The sequence below is a fragment of the Girardinichthys multiradiatus genome, chromosome 12 (genome assembly GCF_021462225.1).
Source record: "Girardinichthys multiradiatus isolate DD_20200921_A chromosome 12, DD_fGirMul_XY1, whole genome shotgun sequence".
Taxonomy (NCBI): domain Eukaryota; kingdom Metazoa; phylum Chordata; class Actinopteri; order Cyprinodontiformes; family Goodeidae; genus Girardinichthys; species Girardinichthys multiradiatus.
This window is the reverse complement of record NC_061805.1, coordinates 3,874,649-3,886,274: the sequence shown is the minus strand read 5'-3', so window position 1 is coordinate 3,886,274 and position 11,626 is coordinate 3,874,649. Positions and strand designations below refer to the sequence as shown.

Genomic DNA, 11,626 nt, shown 5'->3' with positions numbered 1-11,626 from the left:
ATAAATTTGGCCCTCCACCAAATGAAGCTTACACAGATTAATACTTTTGGTATATTTTTAGGATGACATTTTCATTAACAAATTTATATTTTCTTACATGAAAAACGTTTCTTTTATTGGCCGTGTTTCTAATTTTTATTTTAATATTATGGTTAGAAAGGCCAAAAACAGCGAACTTGTTTTCACCCCAATACAGACTTGCACACATGGCTATTTATTAAATAAGGATAAATACAGCAAATACAGCAAGTTGACAACATAGCCTCTAGGATCGAATGATCCTAGAGGCTATGTTGTCTGGGGCCTAAATGCCCCTGGTAGGGTCTCCCATGGCAAACAGGCTCTAGGTGATGGGTCAGACAAAGAATGGTTCAAGAATCCCTCATGAGGACCAAAATATTGAGGCACGTGACGTCGTCCGGTACGGCGGAGCCGGGGTCCCACCCTGGAGCCAGGCCTGGGGTCGGAGAGCGCCTGGTGGCCGGGTTGCTCCTCGCGGGACCCGGCTGGGCAACGCCCGAACGAGAGACGCAAGGCCATCCCCCAGTGGGCCCACCACCTGCAGGGGGAACCGTGAGGGACCGGTGCAAAGAGGATTGGGTGGCGGACGAAGGTGGCGGACGAAGGTGGAGACCTCAGCGGCCCGATCCCCGGATACTTAGGCTGGCTCTAGGGACGTGGAATGTCACCTCGCTGGGGGGGAAGGAGCCTGAGCTTGTGCGGGAGGTCGAGAGATATCGACTAGAAATAGTCGGGCTCGCCTCCACGCACAGCGTGGGCTCTGGAACCCATCTCCTTGAGAGGGGTTGGACTCTGTCCTACTCTGGAGTGGCCCACGGGGAGAGGCGGCGGGCTGGTGTGGGTTTGCTTGTTGCCCCCCAGCTCAGCCGTCTCGTGTTGGGGTTTACCCCAGTGGATGAGAGGGTTGTATCCCTGCGCCTTCAGGTTGGGGAGAGGTCTCTGACTATCATTTCAGCCTACGGGCCGAGTGGTAGTGCAGAGTACCCGGCCTTCTTGGTGTCCCTGTCGGGGGTGCTGGATAGTGCCCCTCCCGGGGACTCCATTATTCTGCTGGGGACTTCAACGCCCACGTGGGGAATGACAGTGACACCTGGAGAGGCGTGATCGGGAGGAATGGCCTCCCCGATCTGAATCCGAGTGGTGTTTTGTTATTGGACTTCTGTGCTAGTCACGGATTGTCCATAACGAACACCATGTTCAAACATAAGGGTGTCCATCAGTGCACTTGGCACCAGGACACCCTAGGCAGGAGGTCGATGATCGACTTTGTTGTCGTATCATCAGACCTTCGGCCGCATGTTTTGAACACTCGGGTGAAGAGAAGGGCTGAGCTGTTCACTGATCACCACCTGGTGGTGAGTTGGATCCGCTGGAGGAGGAGAAAGCCGGACAGACTTGGCAGGCCCAAGCGCATAGTGAGGGTCTGCTGGGACGGAGCCCTCGGCCAGGGATGTATTCAACTCCTACCTCCGGGAGAGCTTTGACCAGATCCCGGGGGATGTTGGAGACATAGAGTCCGAGTGGACCATGTTCTCCACATCTATTGTCGATGCTACTGCCCGTAGCTGCGGCCGCAAGGTTTGCAATGCCTGTCGCAGCGGCAATCCCAGAACCCGGTGGTTGACACTGGCAGTAAGGGATGCTGTCAAGCTGAAGAAGGAGTCCTATCGGCTGTGGTTGGCTTGTGGGACTCCTGAGGCGGCTGACGTGTACCGTGAGGCCAAGCGTGCTGCGGCCCGGGCTGTGGCAGAGGCAAAAACGCGGGCCTGGGAGGAGTTCGGTGAGGCCATGGAGAAGGACTACCGGTTGGCCTTGAAGCGATTCTGGCAAACCGTCCGGCGCCTCAAGAGGGGGAAGCAGTGCTTCCTCAACACTATTTACAGTGGGGGTGGGAGACTGTTGACCTCGACTGAGGACATTATCGGGCGGTGGAAGGAGTACTTCGAGGATCTCCTCAATCTTGCCATCACACATTCCGTGGTGGAAACAGAGGCTGGGGACTCGGGGTTGGACTCTTTCATCACCCAGGCTGAAGTCACCGAGGTGGTTAAAAAGCGCCGCGGTGGCAAGGCTTCGGGGGTGGAGGAGATCTGCCCTGAGTACCTCAAGTCTCTGGATGTTGTAGGGCTGTCATGGTTGACACGCCTCTTCAACATTGCGTGGCGGTCGGGGACAGTGCCTCTGGACTGGCAGACTGGGGTGGCAGACTGGGGTAGTGGTCCCCCTTCATAAGAAGGGTGACCGGAGGGTGTGTTCCAACTACAGGGGGATCACACTCCTCAGCCTCCCTGGTAAGGCCTACGCCAGGGTATTGGAGAGGAGAGTCCGGCCAATAGTCAAACCTCGGCTTCAGGAGGAGCAGTGTGGTTTTCGTCCCGGCCGTGGAAAACTGGACCAGCTCTATACCCTCTACAGGGTGCTCGATGGTTCATGGGAGTTTGCCCAACCGGTTCACATGTGTTTTGTGGACCTGGAGAAGGCATTCGACTGTGTCCCTCGTGATGCCCTGTGGGGGGTGCTCCAGAAGTATGGAATCGGGGGCCCTTTATTAGGGGCCATCCAGTCCCTGTATGAGCGGAGCAGGAGTTTGGTCCGCACTGCCGGCACTAAGTTGGACCTGTTCCCGGTGCATGTTGGACTCCGGCAGGGCTGCCCTTTGTCATCGGTCCTGTTCATAACTTTTATGGACAGGATTTCTAGACGCAGCCAAGGGCCGGAGGTCTGGTTTGGGGACCAGTGGATTTCGTCTCTTCTTTTTGCAGATGATGTGGTCCTGCTGGCCCCCTCTAGCCAAGACCTACAGCATGCGCTGGGGCGGTTCGCAGCCAAGTGTGAAGCGGCTGGGATGAGGATCAGCTCCTCCAAGTCCGAGGCCATGGTACTTGACCGGAAAAGGGTGACTTGTCCTCTTCAGGTTGGAGGGGAGTTCCTGCCTCAAGTGGAGGAGTTTAAGTATCTCGGGATCTTGTTCACGAGTGAGGGAAGAATGGAGCGGGAGATCGACAGACGGATCAGTGCGGCTTCCACAGTAATGGGGGCACTGTGCCGGTCCGTTGTGGTGAAGAGAGAGCTGAGCCGAAAAGCAAAGCTCTCAATTTACCGGTCGGTCTACGTTCCTACCCTCACCTATGGCCATGAACTTTGGGTCTTGACCGAAAGAACGAGATCCCGGATACAAGCGGCTGAAATGAGCTTCCTCCGTAGGGTGGCCGGGCACTCCCTTAGAGATAGGGTGAGGAGCTCGGCCATCCGGGAGGGGCTAGGAGTAGAGCTGCTGCTCCTCCACATCGAGAGGAGCCAATTGAGGTGGCTTGGGCATCTATACCGGATGCTTCCTGGACGCCTTCCTCGGGAGGTGTTCCAGGCACGTCCCACCGGGAGGAGGCCCAGGGGACGGCCCAGGACACGCTGAAGGGACTATGTCTCTCGGCTGGTCTGGGAACGCCTTGGGCTCCCCCCGGAGGAGCTCGAGGAGGTGTCTGGAGAGAGGGACATCTGGGCGTCTCTGCTGAGTCTGCTGCCCCCGCGACCCGGTCCCGGATAAGCGGATGACGAAGAGTACGAGTACAGCAAGTTTTTTAGAAGAAGGTTATTGTTTTTGTTGCTAGGAATAGACTACAAACGTCTTCTAGAACAACAAAATAAGAAACATTAACTCATAAATTTGGAATCTAAACACATTTCTTTTATTAAGGCAAAGTTTGAGACAAATAATTTGTTCTTTTCTACCTAGATTTATTAAAATATTGCATTAATTTATTGCTGAACAGGTAAAATGAAAAGAAATTAAAATCAATTTATTTTATGATTTTAATTGAAAGAAAGGTATGGCCCCTGTGTACTTATGGAACACCAAAGTGTTCTAAATTAAATAAATAAATTAAAGATTATGAAATAAGTATCTACATCAATAAATAATAGATAAACATATAATGTGACAGTGAAATAGTGAAATAATTGAATGCATATTAAATTCTCAGCTCATTATTGTGAAACATGTTTAATTTTCCATTAAAATCTGCTTTATAATATAAAAGAATTTCTATACAAACGTTTTACCTAATAATTGAAATGATTGCTGAGGCTATTATTATGTAATTCCAGCAGTTTTTTTTATTTCAAAATGTCATTTTTTAAAAGTCAGCTTCTATTTCAAAAGGCCAGCTTTTATTTTATAAGGGTGATTTTTTCCCCCTTGGCCATTTATTTCATAACGTCACTTTACAACTGAATGACTGTGGGGCCAATCAGCGTCAAAGGGCTGGACCTGCATTCTCATTGGCTGATCCTTATGTCGTGTTTAGTTTCCTGGGTACCCAGGTTTAGGAAGGCTGGTAGAGTTTAATGAACTTCGTTCAGCTCTGGTTACCTCAGCATCAGCATCAAATTGAGGGGAATAATTTATCATATGATGCCATTTTGAGTTGCTTGAATGACATCTTTCAAATGATCGGGATTATAATTGCTCTCCAAAATGTTAGCATTGACGCCGCCTTTGTAGATACCCCAAGAGCCATGTATTCCATAATACTGTATTCTGAATAACAGTAGTAGTAAAAGTAGTAAAGTAGTTGTAGTAAAGGCATTGGACTTCTTTAATTTTCTTCTGCCTGGAGGGAACGTCTGCTGCCATAGCTGTTACTATGTACGTAACCACGCCCACTGATCTCCTACCCAATCAACAGAGGCTTTAGCCTGACGTAATCAGTCATCTTGGTGTTTGGATGATTACGTGTAGCTAGCTCCCCACCAGTAACTAGCTAGTCAGACGAGACAGTTTCACCGAGTTCTTTAATACCTTCTTTTAATTGCCTCCGTTTGCGCTGTTTTCCAGTGTATATCGACACAGAGAAGATGTAAAGCCACTGAGAAAAACGCCACGAGTGGATGTTTAGTCGGAGTTAATATGGTAAGGAAGGGGAGCTTAGAGAAGCAGTAAGCTAACGCGAGCTAATATATACTCCCATTGTTAAAAGCAGCAGAGCTAGCTGGCTGTCTTGTCTGACAGTTTGTCTGGACGCTCCTAATTGGATAAACACTCAGAAGACAGCAGTGTGTCAGCTAGATGATAAATAACCAGGAGCTTATCCATGGCAACGCATTCCCTTATACAATTTCTGAAAGCAAAATGAAAAGATTTACATAGCGACACTTATCCTGTAAACTGATTGATTGATCTAATATTGTATATTCGGAACGTTTGCAAAAAATCACCGCCTTGCTGTAATTCCAACATTTAAATGCCCGCTGTAGTGTGTTTTAACAGGTAATTCAGGTTGCTGTCACCTACTTCAAGTAAGTGACAGCAACTTGAATAATGCAGTTGTTGAAAACAATCTATGATCTCCGTAAGAGACCTTACCAAGCCAGTTTGAATCAGTTTTAAGTGGAACATTGTCCTTATGTCGTAGAGAAAGTTGTATTTATCCCAAACGAATCGCCTTTTAGATCTTGCAGTTAGGAGTACTGGTTCAAAAGCTTCTTTTATCAGTCGTTATGTTATGCTAAGTGTCCTTTTTATTATTCTACATGTAGCAGAATTAAAACACTACAACAAGCCAGTTTGAAGTGGCACTGCCAAAGAACACACGTTTGCTTCAGCCCTCTGAACAGCCAGCATTAAAATCCATGCATATTGTCACGAAATTTCCAGAACCTGGGAATTGCAATCAAAGAGACACGCTGAAGGGAGCAAAATGTTTGCCAAGCTGAAGAAAAAGATTGCAGAGGAGGCAGCCACAGCACCCAGAAGTGGTGTCCGTATACCCCGGACCATAAGCAAGGAGTCTATCGCCTCAGTGGGGGCAGACTCTGGGGATGACTTTGTAAGTACTTTGTAGCTCTACATCTTGTCTGCATCCTAATGCTGCATCAGTTGTACATTATCCTTTCCCAGCTGCTGAGTGGAGGCTTTATTATTTACTGCATCATGTACAAACATATCTGCAAAATAATTCAGTTTTAAACGGTTGAAGAAGGACAGATTTAAATCAGCCCCACATGCCATCATTTGGATGTTAACATCCACATACTCAGTAACTGGATGTCAGCTACACCTATGTCCTGTTACTTGGACCTGTCAGTCAGACAGGTCCAAGTAACAGGACATAGGTGTGCCTGACATCGCTGTGGAACAAGAATGTCTCAGTGGGTTGGTCTATTTTGCACAGGGCACATTTAAGCTATTGTATCTGAAGCAAACCGGTATAAGACAAGGTCCTCAATGTTTTCTTCAGCCTGTTCGATCGTCTTTTTTTTTTACAGAACTATGACAGTTTTTTCCTTAAGCATAATTTCCACTGTGAGTGTATCTTGTGTGTCAGTCTGCTGTGTTAAAGCTCTGTCTGCTGGAACATACAGGCTGGTGTCATCTCCCACTAGCAAAGGAAGGCTGTAGAGGTCCATCCTCTCAATTACACTTAGTTAAATAATTCAGTGAGCAGGAGTGTGTTGATTTTACTTGCGAAATTTTTGTTTTGGTATAGTGCAAGTGGTGTAATTTCTGCTAACTGTATGTTGAATATATATCATTACTCTGTTTATTCAGTTGTATCGTGTTATAGAAACAAGGCAATTATCAATATGATTAACATTCAAATAACAGCTGCACATCCAGCATCTGACCTCTTGGGCTTTTGTTTCTGTGTCTCTGCACATTTGTGTACCAAAATGTCTTCTCATGGAAAAGTCAAAGCAGTCTAATGAAGTGTTTTATGTTTGGACTGTGGTTGTCAGACTTGAAGTTGTAGTCTGTGATGCATCCGGACAAAAAAAGGTTCTGCCTAGAGGAGGTCCAATGAAACATGAAGAAGCAACTCTTTCAAATCAACTAACACATGAACTCCTAACAGTACAGTCACAGATGATTGCATGTCAGTTAAAGGAGCAGGGCTCCTCTGCACTATATTAACAAGTGGACATTGACATTCGATAACATGAACTGCAAACAGCCCAGATCTCCATCTGATGGAAAAACTACTGTGAGAATAGGAAAAAACTCATTTGTTGCCTGCTACATGAAAGACTGAAACCAAAAGCAGTTGAAGAATCCTTTTTTCTGTGGTTTTAAACACTCCAAAGGAAACCTAGTGTTCAGTAGCAACAAGAGCCTAAATAGGCAGAAAGGGAAGTGATGTATTTCTGCCTTCAGGTTCATCTTGGAATTCATTCACTCATAACATGGTTAGTTTTGTTCTTATGATGCATTTTGGGAAAAAAACTAAAACCCTGATATTCAAAGATAAACCTTGTGTGTTACCTTTATTCAACATGACCAGTTTAAGCTGTTTGTTATTTAATGTTCTCTATGATAAAGGTCTGTAAATGCTGTTTGTCTGTATGTAGACCTCTGATGGCAGCAGCTCCAGGGATGATTTATCAGCCCAGCTTCATCGAAGAAATGATCAGATCCGGAAATTGGAGGCCAAGCTGTCAGGTAGGATATGTGAGACCGGGGTTAAGCCTCTGACTCTGTACCATACGGAATGGTACAGTGGCTAAGGATCTGAATCATTCATCATTTGCAGGAAGCAGTAAGCTTAGCGTAGGTAAACAATAAAACCTGGAGCTGATGGGGAAAAAAATGGCATCTGTCATTTTTAACCATTATTCCTGTTGTGTAAATGGACTGAACTTATATAGCGCTTTTCCAGTCATACAGACCGCTCAAAGCGCTTTACACTAGAGCCACATTCACCCAATTGCACTCACTAACGCTCACACATTCATACATCGATACGCAGATCGGTAGGCAACTTGAGGTTAAGTGCCTTGCCCAGGGGCACATCGACATATGGCAGGAGGAAGCTGGAATCGAACCCACAACCTTCTGATTGCAAGACTCTTCCTACTGAGCCACAGTCGCCTCGTAGAAGGATGATCAGGATGCCTATAAATTTGTTTTCAGCACCAGCAAACATTTTGAGATTCATAAAAATCTGATGAGTCCTCCATCTAGAAATTTTCAAAGGAAACCATTTTGACTGCAGAATTCTGTCTTACATCCCCAGTCAGAAAAATAGCCAGACCATTTAAGCTAGAGTTCACCTGGGAAACATGCTTGATAACTGGAAGTATTAAATGGCCCTTTACAGTGTTGTGATGTGACAAATATCTGAATTGTTTGAGTTCAACAAGTTTAAGTAAGAATCACAGACCATGTTATTTTATTTGAAATGGGTGTTATGGTTAAATATATCCTGTTTTGTCTTTAAACGCAAATGTTCCAGTAATCTACAAAAACATAAAATGAATGAACCTTATCTGCTGCACTAGAAGGGAACAATACGTCCTGCAGCAGTGATGCACAGGTCTGTAGATGTCACTTCCATGTTGGTTTCACTCCTGTGATTGTAACTTAAAGAGTTTAAACCGTTCTAAAGGGCTTTAATACACACTTGCCTCATCATTTACAATTACCTGCTAATAATGTTCTCATTTATTGGTGTACTGCTAACTTGTTGTTTTTTCTAGAAGTATTATGAAGTTTTATCAATCATTCCCATTTCTTTGTTTTCAGTTCTGTTTTCTGTGAATTTTCCACAGTCTAATCTTGAAAAGGGTCACAGTGAAATATTACCCCATTAAAACAGTAGCCTGTATATTAGTTCTGTACTAAAGGATGTATTGTTATAAGCTGGTTTTAACTTCATTGTGACGAGACTCAATCGGTATAAATTATAGCACCATGTACAGTACAGAACAAAAGTTTAGAGACACCTTCTCATTCAAAGAGTTTTCTTTATTTTCATGACTATGAATATTGTAGCTTCACACTGAAGGCATCAAAACTATGAATTAACACATGTGGAATTACATACTGAACAAAAAAGTGTGAAACAACTAAAAATATGTCTTATATTCTAGGTTCTTAAAAGTAGCCACTTTTTGCTTTGATTACTGCTCCACACACTCTTGGCATTCTGTTGATGAGCTTCAACCCTGAACCCTGAGCATCCTCTTCATGAGTCCTACAACAACAGAGTGTCTTCAGTCAGAGGCTTCTTTAGATCTGCTGTAAGAAGTAGCGCTACAGTAGATCCTTCCTGCCCACAGCCATCAGCATCTACAACGGCTCTTTGAGGAAACTTTAATAATATGAGCTATAACAACATTTAATTTCCCTTTGGGATTAGTAAAGTATTTTTGAATTTGAATTGAATTTGAATTGAATTGAAGAGGTAGTCACCTGAAATGGTTTTCCAACAGTCTTGAAGGAGTTCCCGGAGATGCTTAGCACTTGTCGGACCTTTTGCCTTCACTCTGCAGTCCAGCTCAGCCCAAACCATCTCGATTGGGTTCAGGTCCGGTGACTGTGGAGGCCAGGTCATCTGGGGCAGCACCCCATCACTCTCCTTCTTGGTCAGATAGCCCTCACACAGCCTGAAGGTGTGTTTGGGGTCATTATCCTGTTGAAAAATAAATGATGGTCCAACTAAACGCAAACCGGATGGAATAGCATGCCGCTGCAAGATGCTGTGGTAGCCATGCTGGTTCAGTATGCCTTAAATTTTGAATAAATACCCAACAATGTCACCAGCAAAGCACCCCCACACCATAACACCTCCTCCTCTATGCTTCACGGTGGGAACCAGGCATGTAGAGTCCATCCATTCACCTCTTCTGTGCTGCACAAAGACACGGTGGTTGGAAACAAAGATCTCAAACTTGGACTCATCAGACCATCTTTAGCCAAAAGAAGTCTCTTCTGCTTGTTGTCTGTACTCAGCAGTGATTTCCTAGCAGATATTTTACCATGAAGGCCTGATTCACACAGTCTCCTCTTAACAGTTGTTCTAGAGATGTGTCTGCTGCTAGAACTCTGTGTGGCATTGACCTGTTCTCTAATCTGAACGGCTGTTAACCTGCGATTTCTGAGGCTGGTGAATAGGATGAACTTATCGTCCGCAGCAGAGTTGACTCTTTGTCTTCCTTTCCTGGGGTGGTCCTCATGTGAGCCAGTTTCTTTGTAGCGCTTGATGGTGTTTGCGACTGCACATGGGGACACTTTCAAAGTTTTCCCAATTGTTCGGACTGACTGACCTTCATTTCTTAAAGTAATGATGGCCACTCGTTTTTCTTTACTGCCTTTTTCTTGCCATAATACAAATTATAACACTCTATTCAGTAGGACTATCAGCTGTGTAATGTATCCACCTCCTGCACAACACAACCGATGATCCCAACCCCATTTATAAGGCTTGAAATCCCACTTATTAAACCTGACATGGCACACCTGTGAAGTGAAAACCATTTCAGGTGACTACCTCTTGAAGCTCATCAACAGAATGCCAAGAATGTGCGGAGCAGTAATCTAAGCAAAAGGTGGCTTCTTTCAAGAACCTAGAATATAAGACATATTTTCAATGTTGTTTCACACTTTTTTGTTCAGTATATAATTCCACATATGTTAATTCATAGTTTTGATGCCTTCAGTGTGAAGCTACAATATTCATAGTCATGAAAATAAAGAAAACTCTTTGAATGAGAAGGTGTGTCCAAACCTTTGGTCTGTACTGTATATACAGGGGTTGGACAAGGAAACTGAAACACCTGTCATTTTAGTGTGGGAGGTTTCATGACTAAATTGGACCAGCCTGGTAGCCAGTCTTCATTGATTGCACATTGCACCAGTAAGAGCAGAGTGTGAAGGTTCAATTAGCAGGGTAAGAGCACAGTTTTGCTCAAAATATTGAAATGCACACAACATTATGGGTGACATACCAGAGTTCAAAAGAGGACAAATTGTTGGTACGTATCTTGCTGGCGCATCTGTGACCAAGACAGCAAGTCTTTGTGATGTATCAAGAGCCACGGTATCCAGGGTAATGTCAGCATACCACCAAGAAGGACGAACCACATCCAACAGGATTAACTGTGGACGCAAGAGGAAGCTGTCTGAAAGGGATGTTCGGGTGCTAACCCGGATTGTATCCAAAAAACATAAAACCACGGCTGCCCAAATCACGGCAGAATTAAATGTGCACTTCAACTCTCCTGTTTCCACCAGAACTGTCCGTCGGGAGCTCCACAGGGTCAATATACACGGCCGGGCTGCTATAGCCAAACCTTTGGTCACTCATGCCAATGCCAAACTTTGGTTTCAATGGTGCAAGGAGCGCAAATCTTGGGCCGTGGACAATGTGAAACATGTATTGTTCTCTGATGAGTCCACCTTTACTGTTTTCCCCACATCCGGGAGAGTTACGGTGTGGGAAAGCCCCAAAGAAGCGTACCACCCAGACTGTTGCATGCCCAGAGTGAAGCACAGGGGTGGATCAGTGATGGTTTGGGCTGCCATATCATGGCATTCCCTTGGCCCAATACTTGTGCTAGATGGGCCAAGGACTACCGAACCATTCTTGAGGACCATGTGCATCCAATGGTTCAAACATTGTATCCTGAAGGCGGTGCCGTGTATCAGGATGACAATGCACCAATACACACAGCAAGACTAGTAAAAGATTGGTTTGATGAACATGAAAGTGAAGTTGAACATCTCCCATGGCCTGCACAGTCACCAGATCTAAATATTATTGAGCCACTTTGGGGTGTTTTGGAGGAGTGAGTCAGGAAATGTTTTCCTCCACCAGTATCACGTAGTGAC

General features: G+C 45.3%; 1 protein-coding gene across 2 annotated transcripts in view; it reads left to right on the top strand.

Moving 5' to 3' along the window:
* Positions 1–4,742: 4,742 nt before the first annotated feature.
* golga1 (golgin A1) overlaps positions 4,743–11,626 on the top strand; it is a 37,138-nt gene continuing 30,254 nt past the window's right edge. For both annotated transcript variants that reach the window (XM_047381107.1, XM_047381105.1), the window contains exons 1-3: positions 4,743–4,930; positions 5,675–5,846; positions 7,366–7,456. In XM_047381107.1, the coding sequence (XP_047237063.1) occupies positions 5,718–5,846; positions 7,366–7,456 (220 nt within the window). In that variant the 5' untranslated portion in view covers positions 4,743–4,930; positions 5,675–5,717. The remainder of the gene's footprint in view (positions 4,931–5,674; positions 5,847–7,365; positions 7,457–11,626) is intronic.